Source organism: Rhinolophus sinicus, chromosome 16, assembly GCF_057876585.1.
Source record: "Rhinolophus sinicus isolate RSI-liver-muscle chromosome 16, RSI-T2T, whole genome shotgun sequence".
Lineage (NCBI taxonomy): Eukaryota > Metazoa > Chordata > Mammalia > Chiroptera > Rhinolophidae > Rhinolophus > Rhinolophus sinicus.
This window is the reverse complement of record NC_142516.1, coordinates 30,271,322-30,290,097: the sequence shown is the minus strand read 5'-3', so window position 1 is coordinate 30,290,097 and position 18,776 is coordinate 30,271,322. Positions and strand designations below refer to the sequence as shown.

Here is an 18,776-nt window from a genome sequence, read left to right as displayed (position 1 = left end):
TTTGGCTAGAAGTGGACAAGTTCTGGCCTGAGAGCCTTCTGAAAAGTTGGTGTCCAGTGGGATAAATGCTTTTCACTTCAACGTGCACACGGATCACCCTGGGGTCTCGTTAAAACTGATTCTGACTCTGTAGGTCTGGGGGGGGGGGGGCGCGAGAGACCCTGCATTTCTCACCAGCTCCCAGGTGGTGAGATGCTGTTAGTCCAGGCACTATATTTTGAGCAGCAAGAACTAGGCTAGGCTAGAGCATCAAACGTAGCACAGCCCTTCAATTACCTGCTCAGTCCAGAAGAGGGTGAGATCCCACACCTGCCTGCAGTGCTATCTCGTGCCACGGGCCTTTACTGTCTGAGAGAGTTGTCACATGAGCCCCTGTAGCCCTTTAATCAAACTGGTATTTGCAAAGAGCAAGTTCTCAGACAGCAATGGCTCCGTTCTGGCTGCTCTCACACCCAGAAGGAGCACAGCCTCTTACCAGCCATGTTAGGGGACAGGCACAGTCTTTGGATTCCCTTGTGCCAAGGGAAGCGAGGTGGCTGTGAAATGCCTGGGAGAGACCTTCAGCCACACGACTATGCTCATCTCTGGTTCTGGACCAAGCGCTCACAGCCTGGTAGGTGAGACCAGCAGCTTCAGAACGAACTCTGCATGGTGAGAGAAAGGCTCGCCAAGGAGGCGTGCAGGAAGCTCAACAGGCCCAGAGAGGTGTAAGGAGGCCCAGGATGCATGGCTGAGTACCAGGAAGGGCTCACAAATGGTGGCGTTTGAGTGGGGTCCCATGGAGGCGTGGGATTTTCCCAGCTAGGATAAGGCGGGGAAAGGCGTATTAGGCAGAAGGAATGGGGTTCGCATAGTGTGCTACGTCCAGGGAACTGTGAGTCACATGTGCTGTAACAGCTAGAACATCAACTGAGGGGATCAGGATGGGGGTAGGGCAGAGGCCTTACTGTGGGGGCCAGAAAGGAAGACAGGAAGGGTCTAGTCGTGCATGAAAAAGGGAAATTTCACACAGAATCAATCTTCAACAAATTAAAAATAAAAACTCTCCCTTTATGATCTTCAATGTGGCAAGAGTTAAATTAGTCACTTGATGCCTCATTTTTCACATGTCTAACCTCTTAGACACATAAGCTTTTTGCGTCTGGCTTTTCACTGCTAAACATTAACCATACGCATTTCCCTCAGTTGTTACACACTTTGTCAACATCGCTTTTTAGTGGCTGCACAATATTCCAGTTAATCAGTCCCTACTTGCTGCACTTTCAGGCTGTTCCCCATCTTTTATGATCAGACACAATACCTTTTCTGAATTTCAGATCATAACCTTGGCATGAATCCTAAGGACTGGAATTAGAACCAAAGGGTGTGAACATAAGCCTGAGACCTGTGACGCGTGTGGCGGACTGCTTTCCTCAGGGCTGTGAGCGAGGAGTTTCAGCACTGTGACGGATTCCTGGATTCCAGAACACCAGTCTCAGAGTGGGGGGGGAGGGAGCCACCCGAGTTATTCAAGGGGCGCTTGGCTGGGAGGAGGGCCAGGCCCCAAGGTCAGGATGTGCCCAGGGCTGTGCTCTGAGCAGGTTTACGCTAAAGCTGGGACAGGAGGCACGCAGGCCTAGGACAGCTGTACGACTAGATGGAAGCACCGGGCTGCCTCAGGCCCAATAGGAGCCACTCTGCAGATTGGTTTTCTTTCCATTTCTAAGAAAGTTCCTTCTGAAATCTTGGCTTCAGGGCACTAGAGCATTATCAACAGGATCAAGACAGAGTCAGACAATGAGATTATCTGGGCCGTCTTTAAAGATTGGGGAGACTAGAACTGAGACCCAGGATTTCCCTTTGGCCTGGCCTCCCTGCCCTCCAGGACGCTCATCACCTTCGAGGAGTCCAGCTGTACCAGAAGAGAAGACAACCCAACTAGCTGATCAAACAAAGCCCTGTGGGTTACCTGAGCAGGCAGGCCCCAGTGCAGTGACTCCCTTTACCAAAGGTGAGTGTCAAGTGCGGGTCAGCGGCCACCTCTGCACAGGGCCCCTGGCTTCTTACCTGCCAGAGCTGGGATGGTGACCCGGTTCCACTCCCATGGCTGGTCATACTCATCGGCAGGCCTGTCGTCGTCCTGTGGCAGCTTGCTCTCCCGCAGTCGGGGACTGACGGCACTCTCTGGGTCTGAGTCAAGGCTCTGGCCCTCAGGTTCGTAAGGGGTGTCGTACAACTGGAGGCCTTTGTGCTGGGACCGGACGCTTTCCTGCCTCTGAAATTCTGCAGGCGAAAAAGACGGGTGCAGAGATGTAACAGATGTGCAACACACGCGTCCTCACCTGGGATCTGCCAGGGGACACCCACAGGAGTTCACGACTGCCAGCCAAGGAGGGGAGGACCGCACAGGAGCAGCCCCTTTCGGGGTTTACCTGTCCCTCCCGCCCCGTGAAGGCAGCACCTCTGCTCTCTTCAGGCGAGGTTTGCTCACTAGGAGTTCAGGCTCACGGTCCTGATGACACAACCAGAAGGCTCACTGCCCCCATCGGCTTGCTCATCGCAGTCTCAAGGGCAGCGCACACGAGGTCCCACGTGTGTTCTCACACCAGCCCAGAGCAGACAGAGCTCTCACCTGTCACTTTACAGATGAGTGGGGTCTTCCCCACTAGGGGTGTGCCCCATCTGCTGGACTTTCATTTCCCATCTGAATAACCAGGAGACTGGGCCCAAGGATTCTCAAGTTTTCGCCCAGCTTGCAAATTCATTTTCAAAGCCCTAACAAGCCTCTCCAGGGGACCCAGGGTTACCATTTTCTCCCCTACAATGCTCCACATGTGACCCTTTCCCAGTATTTGTCTCCCCCAGAGCCTGCCTGTCTTCTAACACACTGAGCACATCTGAGGGACGTGAGAGCAGATGTCCAGTTCCACTTCTGCATAAGGGACGAAAACCCTTGATCTTCTGGAAAGATTGCCAAGGACTGGCTCTGGTGGGGGCCGAGGGGCGACCTCCTGTCTAGACGACGCCCCACCCAAGGGACATTCATTTCAACTGCTGCTCATTCCAGAGAGGCCAGTGGTAACTGAAAGATGGATGCTAGGATGCTACAATTGGGTGCTTCTGAGTCAAACAGGGACACTTTACTTGCTTTGATCATAAACATCCACTGTGTGCAGGGCCCACATGGGGATACAAGGAAGGGAGGGTTTGCTGTAGAGGTTGCTCTCAGGAAGCCCCCCGTTTCCAGAGGAGATACAACAACCTAAATCACCATAATACTCTGTGGCAAAGGAGCTCAGTGCAGGGTCTGTGAGGGGCCAGTGAGGGATGAGGCAGGAGGAGAGAGAGATGACATTTGAACCGACAGCTCTGACAAGTGGAAACAGGAGAGGACAGGATTCCTTGTGGCAGGACAAGGGCCGGCCAAGGCAGTGGGGCTGCAGAGAACGTGCTCACTGCCTACTTTCTGGTTTTACTGTGGTCAAATCTATATAACATTTGCCATTCTGACCATTTCAAATGTACAGTTCAGTGGCATGAAGTCTATTCACACTGTTGGGCAACCATCACCACCATCCATCTCTAGAACTTTTTCATCTTCCTAAGCTGAAACTTTATACCTTTTAAATACTAACGCCCCATTTCTCCCTGTCCCAGTTCCTGGCAACCACTATTCTATTTTTGTCTCTATGAATTTGATACTCTAGGTACCTCATATAAGGGGGAAAAGAAAATCATACAATTATTTGTCCTTCTGTAACAGGCTTATTTCACTTGGCACAATGTTTTTAAGGTTCTTCCATGTGTCAGAATTTCATTGCATTTTAAGGCTGAATAACGTCCCACTGTATGTCTATTCACTGTCCCCTTTTGCTGGAGTGCTGGACCCAAGGAGGTGAGAGAGTGGAGGTGAGGTCGTGAGCGTGAGCTGTCGCTTGAGGACTCTTGAGGCATTCTCCAAAGCAGAGTTTCAATGGCATAAAGATACGGTAGAATCCCGCAGGAATTCTATGCCTTGAAGAGCAGCTGACAGAACAGACGAGTGACGCCAGCTTCTTCTGAGCGAGAGCAGTGCTTTTAGGCTAGGCTGCATGATCTAGGGTCAGCTCACAGGCACGACAAATATCCTGCCTCCTGCGCATGCCCTAATACCACAGAAGGCGACAGAAGCCAGCAGAGGCTGTGCCGGTGGTCGCTAGTGCTGACATTCAATAACACTAGGGTAGTACTGCCCGGACTTCATGTAGTCATGTGCTGACGTCATGAGTTTGCTGTTTTTGAGTGCCAACTGGCTTATTCTTTACCATTTTTATCTATGTTGTCTCACGTTTGTCAAAGAAAATGAAATCATTTAAAAAGTAAACTTCATATCCCCGTCCCATAAGCCATTATCCAGAGTTGATAAACAAAAAGAATGAAGAGAAGACCAGGGAGGGACCACTGCCCGCTGGGCGGCTGGCCCAATGCCAACGTGTGCTTTCTCTCAGCTGGAAAGGAGATGAGCAAATACGGGAGAGCTATGGGGGCCGCCAGCTGCAAAGGGAGACACCTTCTTTGGCAAATAAGGGTTATTTTCTCTTTTTAGAAAGAGAGAGAAAGGAAAAAAACCTTCTCCCTACGTGGTTCACAGGCCACCTAAAATCCCGTCTCCTCTGAGATGTCTCCTTTGGCAAAACACACTTTATTAGATCCCATGAGTAAACTGGGATCATTTCTTTGTTTTGAGGACAGATCTCTTTTTATGGGGAAGGAATAGGAATAAAGAGCTTCATAAGGTAGGACTTGGTCACTTTAAGGTAAAGTACTGGAGACAACTCTGTAAAGCACTAACTCTACCAACCGACCCAGTCTGCTTTGTCCAGGCCTCGTCATCCCATCGCTCTGGCCCTGGTTCTAAGAAGTGCTGTCCTGACGCCTGTCTTTGGAGAATTCTGAGGGTGGAGGATAGCGGGAAAGCAGCCGCAGTTCACAACGCACTTTGCGTGCGAACCTCCAGTTACTCTTGGGCACCACAAGGCACGAATGCACTTCTGTGGGCCCCCAATAATCAGGAGCACCCCAAATTCCAGTTCATTGATGACCCCGACTACAGTGTGGAAGTACCTGGAATATGCCAAAGGCATATAGTTTAGTATGATACAATACTCAGAAGAGATGGATGCTCTACACAAATACCAACCTAAAAGGAAAACACGTGCAGTGAGATTAGCTATTAAATCAGAGGCCCTCGTGCATACACCACTCATGCAAGATTTATTGTTCCAAGAGCATCTGTGCCTCACAAAGCTGGGTGAGTAATGGCATGCAGTCAGGGCAGGGGATGTTCTAACGGTAATCATTAAAACAAGCTTTCCCCCATGTTACATGGTGAATTCAAATTTTCATTAAGGTCCCAACAATAGGGAACAGTTAAGTAAATTACGGCATGCTAACTGGATGGAATATTAAGCAGTCATTAAAATGATAAATCCGAAGATTATGTAGCTACATGGAAAAGTGTGCACGGAATTATGCTAAGTTAAAAAGTAAAATACAAGATTGTTTATGTGCTGAGAGGAAACCGTATAGTGTGGGCTTTCCAAACAAGCCCTGGACAATGTGGAAAATTCCCCAAGGGGAATTCTCCTCCTCACTTAGGAATTGCTGACAATCAGCATCACAGACTTTGCCCGTAATATCTACACTCCGACGACAGCAGTGTTGTAAGTACAGATACACATGAATAAGGGGCTGAAAACCTGAACCAGGAAGATAAACAGCTGCTGTGGATAGAGGTAGGAATTACCGCATAACTATTTTTGAAAGTTGTTTTAAATAATGAATAAGGATGCTAGTAAAGAAAAAATGTAATTAAGACAGGAACACATAAATGTAAGTATGATTTTTAAGCGGGTCGGGCTTACAGGAGCTGTGTGTGTTTCGGAAGCAGCTGCCTTTCCCTGCGAGAACACCCATTTAGGGAGCATCTCTCCCAGGAGAGCTTTGCCAGGAGGCCCAGGAAGTCGAGGGCGCTCACGCCAGGCCAGCTTGCCAGCATCACAATCTCCTGCCTCATGACCAGGTCCATCCTCCTTCTCACCCAGACCAATCTGTGTCGGTCCAGAGACTGCTTTAATAGGGGAGCTGGTGACCATATGTTTTAAGTCACAAGTTATCTGAACATCACCATCTATAAATTCATGGAAAATGACCTTTAATATCGGGTGGCAGGCTGTGATTTCATGCCTGTTAGGCAGAGAGCAGAAACATTAAACTGACAAGGTGGGGATTTCTGTTGACTTCTGGAGTAGAAAGCTTTTCAAGTGGAACTACATATGGAGGGGGGGATAAAGGAAGGAGAGAGAGCACTTTCTTTAGAATCAGAATGTTCGGCGTTGAAGGGACCCTGAGCACATTCATCAAGGGGACAGAGGGTGAGGCAGGTTCTGACCAAGGGCTGCAGCCATGGAGAGGCAAAGGCCAGCGGATTGTCGAGCCAGCGAGTATCTGAGCTAGGGGCCCAGGACAGAACTCGGTGCAAACCAGAAGCCCACTGGGTGGATCTGACGAAGGTTTCGAGTTCCCCAAGTCCACGAACGAGCAATGAACAATGAACTATATGCTACACTTCACTCGAGCATTCACCAACTCTATGCCTCTCCACCCCTGCTTTTTTTTTTTGGTTTGGCTGCCAGGAAGCTCAGAGTTCACTTTAATGCATAACTTCAATAGCTATGTTAGCTTAGATATACACTGTGTAGATTCACTCACTCATCCTTCTGCATGGACTTTGTTTACTGTTATAATAGCCTCAATAATACACATTTCTTTTTATTATGGACAGCCTCAAATCTATATTTTGAAAGCAGACGAACACACATGTAAATGAAAAATTACATAAAAGTATTTATGGGAAATACTTTTACTAGCAAGAAGACTAGCAGAAAAGAGAACTTTTCTTTACCTCTTTACATTCCCTTCAGGAACAGAAGGAGGGCAGGGCATGGCTTCCTTCTCCAGGAGACTGAGGCCAGGGAAATCAGCGCACATTCCCTGGGGGACTGAGCCGTCCTCATACCCGGCCAGGCATCTACTCAGTGCCCAGCACCAGAGCTGGACAGAGACGAATGAGACACAGTCCTGGCTTTCGGGGAGCCCCTGACACAATCAGAGATGGTTCAGCTTCTTCAACAGGGAGCAAACCTGACACTTCAACTCAGCTGGGAGAAACCTCGGAGGGCCTTGAAGGATTTAGACACGAGGTCGTGGTACAGAAAATGGGCATCTGATTGAGCACAGGGGCTGGAAGCCTGAGGTAGACATGGGGTAGAAGGGCTGTCCAGGGGGACCAGTGAAGGAGGAAGCTGGAGGCAGGTGAAATGGATCCTGAATGGCCTCAACTGCCTCAGGACGCCACCTTCAGGAGTGTCTACCAAGGAGAGGTGCCCTAGAACCTCTGGGCAGGGTGGAACTGGGTGGGGAGAGGCTGGCACAGACGTGCAGGAGCCCAGGTAGAAATGACAGACGCTGGCCTGCAGGCCCCTCAACCTTTAATTTTCCCAGCTGGGCTTGTCTGGGAATCCATACCAGATCCCAAATCACAGGGTGGCAGAGCTCAGTCAGGGATATGTCGCCCATGGAGGCCTCTATTTCCAGGCCCTGCCCGGCAGTGCCATCAGACCTCTCCCACGTGGCTTCTAAGCCACCTGGACCCGTGCCCGAGATGCCAGGGATGCGGGTGGCCTAGACTCAGAGGTCCCGGCAGCATCACTAGCACGACATACCCACAACACAAGGGGCCCTGCAGCAGCCGCCAAGAGGGAGGCAAAGCCCTGGGTCCGGGTGAGCCACAGGTTCAACAGCACACTGTGATGGCTGCAAACACAATCCTGCCAGACAGCATGGGTCTGAATCCTGGCTCCAGGGCGGGGACTGGGTCAGGGTGCCCCAGTTTCCTCATGTCTGCCGGTGGGGACCACAGCACCCACCTCGGAAGGATGTTATGATTACACAAATTCATACACATTCGGTGTTTAGAACAGTGCCTGGTACACAGCAAACACTCTAGGGACGTTGTTCTATGTCAGTTACCATGACTGGCACGTCCTCGGGACACCATTCCAAGACCCTGCCCTCCTCTGAGAGGGCGCATCATCCCCCTCGGGGAAAGGCCTACTTACTGAACTCTGACAGGCCAGCCCTGTGTTGGAAATGGAAGGGTCTCAACACCCACTCTGAACTACTTTCATTTCTGGATCCACAGCTTAAGGGGTTAGCTGCTGCTCTGGCTCCCCATGGGAGCCCCGCTCTGGATCAAACATTGCACGCAGTATGAAACACACAGAGGCGGTCTCAGGGACCAGGAGTCTCATCGTGGAAACTAAGGCCCGGGGAAGGGAAGAAAGCAGCAGGGGCAAGGCCTCCGGTCCTCTAACTCCTGGACGAAGGCTCTTCCTCCTGCCTTTTCCAGATGCTTCCTGACATCTCCTTATCAGACCGTCTTGTTTTTAATCTTCTGGAGGCACGGGCATGTATTTCAGTCAGGACTGAGGTGTGAGAAAGCACAGCCAGCACCCAGACTGAGTGAGGAGCTCCACGGGAGTGGCGGGTGGCTGTTCCTAATTAGACACGTGGCCGAGACCCAGCCAAGTTCCAGGGCACCACATCAAAGGGAAAAGACAGGGGACGTTTCCCCATCTGAACTATTAAAACATTTGCTGGAGAACCCCCCCCACCCCCCAACTAGGGTGTTTCAACAGATGCCTGGATTCAAGTGGCCCGAGGGGGCCGAGGGGGCAGCCTGGGGCAGCAGGAGTCCTCTCGGGTGGACACTGCAGGCCAGCAAGGGCAGGGCAGGGTGGCTCAGAGACAAAGCCTGGCGACAAACCCAGCTTGACACAAGCAGGCCACACCTCCTCCTGCTCTATCTCGTTCAGTTTCCGGAGCTGTCTAGAAGCCAGGAGACTGACTAATTGGGTTCTCTTACCACCTCTTTTCCAGGCGTGCACAGAAACACCCAAGAAACGGAGCGTGAGCTCTGCGGAAGCAGGGGGTGTGGAAGGAAAACACTGGTCATGTTGGAGGGAACAGAACAGGCCTGTCACTGGCGGTGGAACCTGTCCTGCTGCTCTTTTACACTCAGCCTACAGGTGAGGGAAAGACCTGAGTCAGTCAGGGAGCCTGGTGTGCTCCCTCCCCTCGGTCATCTGTCCAGTGACAGCGTCGTCCCTTGAGCCCCCCCCGTTCTGTGGCACCAGAGGGGAGTCAAGCCTGCAAACCTGATAACACCAAACACGCTTTCCTCGTGACTTAAAAGGCCTCATGGGCCTCTTCGCAGAGCTCTCAGCTGCTCTCCACAGTTTCGGCAGCATCCTTCAGCCCTGCCCGTCACTCTGCTCTACTCCAGGGACTGCCTTCGCGTGCGGAGGCCTCTAAGCGGCTGCAGGCCCGGCTTCTGTCGCCATCCCCCGTGGAGACTCACTGAGGCGAACTCACTGCCTGGTCCCAGGCTCAAGGCAGCTGCGTGCAGGCGTCTCCATTTAGAGTAGCAACTTCCTCAGGAGACAGTTTTCCGATTCCACGTCAACTACGAGATCCAAATTCATAGGCCAGCAGGGAAGCCTGCCTGCTTTTCTTTCTCAGAGATCCCCTGAGCCCTTACTGTGTGCTAAAGTGTGCCCCAGGCCAACGATGAGCACCCCAATGGTGGCAGACGAGGGTCCTGCCCCTCCCCCCATACCCCTGGTTTAGCAGGAGAATCGGGACCCCAACATCAAGCACTGAGTTAGTAACAGTTACAAGTTACTGAGCACCAGCTAGTGCCAGGAACTGTCCTGGCCATTGGCTGTGTATCATTCCTTATGCCCAGGACACAGGGAAGCAAGTGCCACTTTAGTTTACAAGGCAGACACTGAGGCTCAGACAGGTTCAGAGGCTCGGCTGGGTGACTCCAGTTCTGACTGGCCCCACAGACCGAAAGTGGCACCGACCGTGGTAGAAACAAAGCAATGCAGTCCTTGGGAGTTTGAAAAACTTCAGAGAGGAGGTGGCATTTCACAGAATCTCAGGTCCTAGTAAAGGAGACCCTTCAAGGGTTAGGGAGCTGAGGCACCTGTCTGGTGTCACAGACAGTGAATGATGGGGTCAGAGTCGAAATGTACTCAGAAAGAAGGGAGATTCAGACAGGTGAAGGCCAGGGCAGCAGGTGAAAGGTGACCACGGCCGGACAAGCATAAGGTAAAACCACAGTTTGTGTTGCCTTGGGCCCAGAGCTTATGAGGAAGAGGAGACACGGAGTAGCTAGAAAAGGAAATTGGAGCCGTGGTATGGAGGGCCTTGGATGCCAGGAGGGCTGCAGACTCGAAAGGGTAGGGAACTGGAAAACGTGGACCAGGATCCTTAACCAAGTTTGCATTTTCTCACACACACACACACACACACACACACACACACACACACACCCAAGGCTTTTCAAAAGCTGGCAGAAAATCCAGGGTGTGGCAATCGGCTAATTATGACCCGAAAGTCCGACCCTGCAAACAGTTAGGGCTCTACCCTTTCTAGAAGCAGACAGAGAACGCGCAGGCTCCAAGAAACACATACTCCTGCAAACAGCCCACAAATGTGGGAATGAGCATTTCCACTAGGTTGAGATGGCACCAACATCCTCAGGCTGACCCTGAGGGCGGGGGTCCCCTGGCACCTGTGATGAAGACAGAGGCCAGGGCCCAGCAGGGACTGCCTGGGGCGTTGGCCAATGAGCCAGACATGAGTCCAGCCTTGTGTCATCTGAATATTGATGGCCATGCTTAAAAAGAGGGCCAGCCATCCACTGGTGCAATCTTCCAGTCTGCTGGGCATGGTGAGGCCTCAGCTTCGAGAGGCCTCGGGCTACACCCTAATGTGAAAAAGCCACAGGGGACAGGCTTTCACGCCAGACCAGTCACTACTCCACCCCCTCACCGAGCAGCATCACCTGCCTATTCTCACGGAACCTCACAGAGCGAGCCTTGGAGGAGCCATGACCACACCCAAGCCCCCTCCCCACCTGCCTGGTAAGAAATCTGCAGCTCAGAAAAGTCGAGAGGTTCAGCAAAGGTCTCGAAGGCTCAACTCTAGATAATATTCTCTAAGAACTACTGAGTGCCGAGTGTGCCGAGGTCTGTGCTAAGTGCACTGCCTGCAATGCCTCATTTAATTCTCACAACACCTCTATGAGGAGGTGCTGTTGATGTCACCCCTTTAAAGGCAGTCACACAGCAAGCCAGCAATGAAGGCAGCCTCACTCCAAACCCCATGCAGCTTAACTTCTTCGCCATGCAGCTGTCTACACTGCCTTTCCCACCCAAGTCGGTATTCCCTCTACTCCACCCGGTCCAAAGCAACACCAACGTGTTCAGGTCAGCAAGGGGAGCAAGCACCAGAAGAACCGAGTCCTAGCTCCACTGTGCCCAGTGATGCCAGGCAGGTCACGTCCTCTGGTCATCAGTTTACTCAGTAGGCAAGGGAACGGGTCGTCCCGAGGTTTATCTGACTAGGACCACACACAGGTCTCTATAGGAGTCATGGTCAGGCAGTCAGGGAGGAAAGCCAAGGGTGGTATCATAAAGAAGAAAGCTGCTCATTAAGGAGGAATTCAAGCACATTCTAGATCTTTAGAGGGATGGTCAACACATGCTGCTGGTCCCAGTCTGGCTGGCCCTAAGCAAGTGATTACAGACTGGCATTGGGCCCAGGGTGCCAGCTTCCCAGTGCAGGGCCAGGGCCTCTTCTGAGCATGACTCTTCCCTCCACCTGGCGAGGGTACCCCTTGCCACATGCCAGGTTTGCAGCCAAACTGGTAAAACCCATGTACACCCAGCCGGTGGTGGAAGCAGCTCTGGGGTTGGTCCCAGGGTCACTGCCTCATGCTGGGGGGTGATGCTGGCTGGCATTGTGCTCCGTGCCCTGTGCAGCTGCCTGGCCGGAAGCAACTTGCTGAGATCTGGCAAGCTCTCTTCCCGTCTTCCTTGCTCTGGAAGTACTTCAAGAGAGGCACTGGTCCCCTGGGGACTTGGACAACCTCAGCCTTCTGGACGATGGCGACAAGGCTACTGGCCTGGGACCAGCCTGGCCCTGTGCTCACCAGCTGTGTGACCCTGGACGGCCGCCTGATCCACGGGGCTTAGATTCCTTGAGGCGGGAGGGGGTGCGGCACGTCTTGGAGGCCTTTCTGGCTCCAGAGTCCCTCAGTCTGATTCTACGAATAGTAGATGTACACATATGCTTCTTGGTCCAGCACTGGCTCCAGCAGGTAAAGGAGGAGGAAAGGTGAGAGCACTCATCCAACAAGCATGCGGGATCCCTAAGCTTCATTCTAATCACCTTCCAGCAAACTCCTCCAAAGTTCAACCTCAATATGCAATGGAAGCCCTGCCCCACGAGAAGCTCTAGTCCAAGGCACAGTTGTGCTTTCCTGCCTGTGATGGTTCATTTTGTGTCAACTTGACTGGGCCCCACGGTGCCCGGATATTTGGTCAAACATTATTCTGGGTGTTTCTGAACGAGATTAACATTTAAATCAGTACACTGAGTAAAGCAGATTGCCCTTCCTAATGTGGTGGGCCCTGTCCAATCAGTTGAAGGCCCAAACAGAACAAGAATTCTTCTTGCCTGACAGCGTTTGAACTGAGACATCAGCTTTTCTCCGGCCTTTGGACTTGAAACACTGGCTCTTCCTGAGCCTACTAGCCTTTGGACTGAAACTACACCATCAGCTCCTGGTTCTCAGGCCTTCAGATTCAGAGAGGAACAACACGATAGGCTCTCCTGAGTCTCCAGCGTGCTCACTCACCCTGCAGAGCTTAGGAATTGCCAGCCTCCATAATTGCGTGAGCCAATTACTTACAATAAATCTCATGTTTTGGCTCTGTTTCTCTGGAGAACCTTGACTAATACATGCCTCTATGAAGAGCCCTTCCCCACATGCCTCGCACATGGTCCTAGGATGGGCTGCCTGTCTGTTCCCCTTCTCACGAAACTGGTCTTGCAAAGACTATGCACCAACACAGAGAGAGAGCGGGGTCTATAAAACCTCTTTATCCCCATGCAGAGGGGACCTCCCACATTTCCTGGCTCTAAAAAACAGGGATGCAGCCAAACATCCGCTCCCTAAGAGGGACCAGAAATTCCCCCCGCAGGACACCTAACAGTAGAAGCCACTGCGAGACTGAGGATCTCAGCAGGGACCCCTACCTGGCTCGGGAGTGACCATCTGCCCAAGGCCCACCCACACTTAACAAGACCAACGGCCAGACTCCCTCATTCCATACACCACTTCCTGGTCCACAAGGCCCCTTGCTTTATTTGGTTATAACCATCCTGGAGGCAGAGCAGCATCCCCATTTAATAGGGCAAATGAGAAATCCAGAATTGAAGGGACTGGCCAAGTCACAGAGTGAGAAATCAGCACAATTCCTCGGTCTTTCCAACTTGACTGTCACATCTTGTGTTTCTTGGTGTCACTGCACTAAATACCAATTATATGCTTTTGGTTTTGTTTTGTTTTTTTGTAAAAGGAGTAGGGAAGGGAAAGGTTTGTGTGGGAGCTACAAGAATTAGGAATCTGAAAGCTACTCCTGTTCAGAATTACTTTCAAGTGGCGTTTTCCTGCCAACGGCTACCACAGCTTACACCATCCACACAACCATCTCAAGAATTATTTGGAAGGAAACATCTGGAGAATGAATGCTTTGATGCTGGAAAACATAAGAACCGCCCCTCCTCGGGGCCCTAAGAAGGTGTCCTGAAGAGACTCCGTCCTGTGTGAAAAGCGTGGCCAACGCCTAGAACACGAGAGCAGAGGTGCCGTGAGGCTCTGAGTGGAGGCAGCCACCTCACCCCAGTGGCATCTTCCCACTGGCTCCCCTCCCGGGTGCCCTGCCTGAAATGCTGCTGCCCCAGAGCTCTCAGAAATCTAAGTCCCGGGTTTCTGTTGGGTTTGGGACACCGTGTACTGAACCTCACACTGTGCTAGAGGCACGGCAGTGGCTTATAGACAAATTGGACACCATCACTAGCAGTTCCCTTTAAGAAGCTTGGAAGGTGCTCCTGACATTTCTTACCACCCCCCACACCCTCTGCATTTGTGGTGAGAGTTCCTCAGCCCAGGGACCCCGAGACTCTCTACCATGGTTTTAGACATTTGCGTGTTCCGTTGCCACCCCCACCCCAGCTGCTGAGGGCCGAGTTCGAGTCTGACCCATCTTGACACATCCCCTGGGATCCTAGCACAGAACATGGTTTCATAGATGCTCTGTAAATACCAGTTGAAAGAACAACATAAGCAGTCTTTCGCAAATTCAGGATTTAGCACAGAAAAAGATATTTTTAAAACGTGTGTCTACCTTAGGGAGGGAACAGTACTCTTAGAATGGTGGAAGGAATATAAACTGGAAATGGCCTTTTCAGAGAGAAAATTGGTGGATCTAACAAAAATTAAATATCCTATGGCCTGAAGTGCCACTTCTGGAAATTGATTCTCTAAAAATACCCAGACCCACACACAGAAATAAACGCACATGGATGTTAGCTACAGAACTGAACAACGAAAATCTGGAAACAAGTTAAAAGTCTATGAATAGGGAATGACCGAGTACACTGCACTAGAGTTAAATGAAACCATTCAGAAGAACTAATGACCTGGGGTAAGCTGTGTGAGGCAGAACCGGGTTTAGTATAGTAGGAGGGCATTTATGTACTTTGTAGTATGTAGGGACATGAATTTTTATAAGCGAATAGGAAAAGGGCTAAACGGATACACAACAAATTACTAACAATAATGCTTGTCCCTGAAGAGAGATTTCACTTTCTATTCCCTATATGACTGCATGTCGAATTTTCTTACCCAGACCACATATTTTTTGAATATAACAATTTAAAAAGTTTTTAAAGGAAGTTTCATGTGCAGATGTGGCACAAGAAATGATCTTTATTATTATTATTACCATTATTATTATTTGTGATGGCACCTGTTGAGTGTCTACTTTGAATCAGGCACTGTGCCAGGAGTTTTAGATTAACCCCCGGACAGAAGAGGAAACTGAGGCTGGGACAGGAAGAGCAGGTACCTGAGGTCACAGGGTGGAGCTAGGGTTTGCAGCGTCGGCTTTCCTCAGAGCCTGTGCACTGCTCTCACGGCTGCCTGCTTCCTTTGGGAAGCCCCGTGGCTGTGGAATTCCCTCATCTGCTACTTTTAACATTCCGGAGGCTTTAGATCCACAGCTTCTGCTTTTGTGACTGTTTCTTAACAATTTCCATTTCGTGTCATGCAGATGACGTTTGCAGTTTAGGAAATAGAGTTTGGAGAAAATTATGTTTTAGTTTTTAACTCTAAGATGTGTATTTTAATTATAACACGGCCCCCAAACATGCCCCACCCTGGTCATCCATGGGCGTGTTCTATTTTTAAAGACACCTTAAAGAACTATAGTTACAGTCTACGCCACAAAAGACAAAAGCTTTCCCAAGACACACAGCTACAAGAACAGGCCCAATCACCTTTCGGAACCTGCAAAGGGCCCCCGCTCTCTCAGGGGCTTGATACCCTTTCTTCTAAGCCATAAGTCAAGGGAATTCCCATCAACCAATGTTGACCAGCCATGAATCAAAACGTCAACCTAAGACGGGTGACAGCAAACAGGCTGCCCTTTGGGGAGGGGTGTGCCCAGAGATGAAGCAGGTCTGCACCCCGACCCTGTTACAGAAGAGGCTGCCTCCTGCAAGGCGGCTCCTTGCAGAGGGGATCAGAAGAGATCACAAACAGCGCAAGTTCTTATCCACAGGACTGACCCAGGATTCTAGGCTCCGACACAAGAGACGTGCTTTGTGCTTTGGGAAATGGGCTGAGAGTCCTGACTCTGGAAATTCATGCGGCTAGAAGCGGTGAGAGAGGGGGTCCGAATATCACTAGCATCACTAGTTCATTCTTTCACTCACCTGCTGGCTCACCCTACTGAGCACCTGTGTTACTGGTTTACGGGGAAACAAGGATCAATCCAACCTCGCCCCTGCCCTAGAGAAGCTCACAGCCCAAATAGTCTTCTCTGGGGCTATTTAGTGAAGTGCGTCAGCTGCTGAAGTACTGCCAGGCTAAGAGGCTCACGCTTTAGTGGCGAGGCAGCAGGAACCATCAAAGGCTTCTGAGACCAAGGATGAGCAGGGGTCCTGGGGCTGCCACACTGCACTTTATCCTGCGCTGGCAGGGCCAGGCCTGTTTCCCCAAATTGTAGACTGGATTCTCATTGCCACCACACACAGGGAAGTGGAAATGAATTAAATGATGGTAATGCACTGTATCAACCCCACGTCCTAGGGCAAGCGTTATCTGGGGGGTGCCTGTGAGCCAGAATCAAATGCTATGGGTGCCAGAGATGGAAATAGGGTCTGGGAGCACCAGAGTATGTGTGTGTGTACTTACGTGTACAAACATACATATGCACACACACATGCAGAGCCACACGTGCACACACTAGGCCCTCTAGCAGCCTAGCTAATACCCGAGTTCCTCAGAGCCTCCATCCCACCCCCGGTCAGCAGGTTTCCTCTGTGGACGTGGGGTGGGGATGGGGTCCAGGGGTCAGAAGCATTTCTTATTAGGTGTATATACACGTGAGCATCTCAGCCAGGAGTCAGGGGCACATGGGGTGACAGGAAGAGACTCTGATAGAATGACAAGCGGAAGCCCATATTAAAAGCATGTTCTTAAGGCCTGTTGAAGAGTCTTCCTCTTCCTTTTTCCTGGAATGAGATGAGGCTGAGCACTTGCCTTTTGGATTCAGTCTTGTGACCCAGTGAATGAGAACTGGGGGGAGGGCAGGGTGGGAAAGGAAGCCTATTTGAGTGTGGATTAAATTAGATGGAAAAGGAAATCACAGAAAGAAAAACGAACCAGGCTAAAAATAAGGCAGCTCCAACATTACTGCTAGACAGAAAATACTCCAGCTAGGCAGGGAAACCAAAGTGGTACAAAACAAAAATTATAAAGTTCCCACCTAAAAATAACTGGAGGACTAATGTGGACTCACCATTGAGAAATATGGAATTTCTGATGTGAACCCGAGATTGTAGTCTCACTGGGGAGGGAGAAGTTGCCTGTAGTCTGGAATTTAAGGTTCTCTTCCAACTATGAAGCTGGCACTAGAGGACTGAAATCAACCCTGAGAGCATTCTAATCTGTCACCTCCAAGACCTACAGAAAACTCAGAATGGACGGCATGTCTGAAGCCAAGGCGCAGGGGCCATGGGCAACTCAGGCTGGGGGTCAGGAGACCCTGGGCAGGCCCCCCCTGCAGCTTCCCCATCTGCAAAGTGACCAAATGTTTGGCAGCTGTTGACTTCAGTTGTTCATTTATTTACTCAATCACCCACTTTTCATGTTGTTCCTTCATTTTCACATTTTATAAAGGTCTGTAACCCAGTAGCATAGGAATCGTAGAAAGGGTCTGTGAGGTCTGGATTTGACTCTCAACTGGCCACTCCCGAGCTGGTGACTCTGGCGAGCCTTCCAACCTCTCGGGGCCTCCAGCTCCACAGCCAAATGACGTCACTGGAGCTCAGTGAGTAACAAATGAGGAGCGCTGTGCATGTGAATAATATTGCCTTCTGCCCCACCCCTCACTCGAGTTATGTTTCAGACCTTGACCATCTTGGAATAAACGCAAACATAATTCAAATGATTAACCTCCATCTTCCCCTGATAATGGACTGCTTCAATCCCGGGTGCAGGATATGTTGGCAAAACCACACACCAGTATGCACACTTTGGAACTGGACTCAGGAGACAGGTTTGAGCTCTGGCCCTGTCATGTACCAGCTCACGCCCTGTGTGGAGCAACCTGCCCCAGCAGAGCCTCAGCACTGTCTGCTGTGGAGTGGGGAGAATAGATTACCATGAACTTCACTGGGCTGTGCTAAAGTAAAACCAGACAAAGGTTATAAAAGTGCCTTGTAAACCATGAAACCCTATGCAGATGTTACAGATTAGGGCAGCATATACATACATGTGCACCGATAGAGACAAAACCTTATTCCTAGCTGACATCTGGTATAAATGACTCGCCATTCAATTAGTTTATGTCCACAAGGAGAAGACATCTCGTTTCATTTTTCTTTTGTAATATCGGTCATGTACAGAGCCTTTCACGGATGCTGAACAAACAGAATCAACTTCTAGCTCTCTATTCAATATTTTTGATAGTCATCCCCAACAGGGAGGACCCTGCAATGTGTGACAAGGTTCCGAGAAAGTACGATCTGATTCCAGGTTTCAGAAACATGACACATATTTTGTATGACACCTACCACTGAACAATTTAGAAATAGTCTGGGAAAAGGAGTGCCTTTTTGTTATATATGAACCCCCTAATAACTGGAACCAAAGCTCTTCCTGAACGTTTCATTAAGTACATCATCTGCTTACGTTTGGCACTTGTCCATGAGCTGGGAACCTACAAAAACTGATGTGGTGTGACAGCTGAGTTGGTGCTGCCAGACATGCTTCCTCACTCGGAAACGGGCTGGGGACAGCGAGAGCAGGGAAGAAGGGGAGGGAGGGCGGCAGCTGTCATGTTACAGCTGCCACCATGCAGACATGCACTTCAGATTTCACTCACGTGGAGGCACCAGCCACAGGCTACATGACTGGGCTCCATGTTCATCCTGGTGAGACAAAGAAGCCGAACGTCCCCAGGGAGGTCCCACCCTCACAGGGAATGTCTCAATTCTCCTTTCGTGCAAGTTTTCCTCTAGCGTTTAAACCTGTTGTCTCCTGGGCCTGATAT

The 18,776-nt window shown here is 50.5% G+C and overlaps 1 protein-coding gene across 2 annotated transcripts in view; it reads right to left on the bottom strand.

Moving 5' to 3' along the window:
- The window catches only part of SHB (SH2 domain containing adaptor protein B), a 131,370-nt gene that overhangs the window by 47,095 nt on the left and 65,499 nt on the right, over positions 1–18,776 (bottom strand). For both annotated transcript variants that reach the window (XM_019729169.3, XM_019729168.3), the window contains exon 3: positions 2,047–2,262. In XM_019729169.3, coding sequence (XP_019584728.1) covers positions 2,047–2,262 — 216 coding nt within the window. The remainder of the gene's footprint in view (positions 1–2,046; positions 2,263–18,776) is intronic.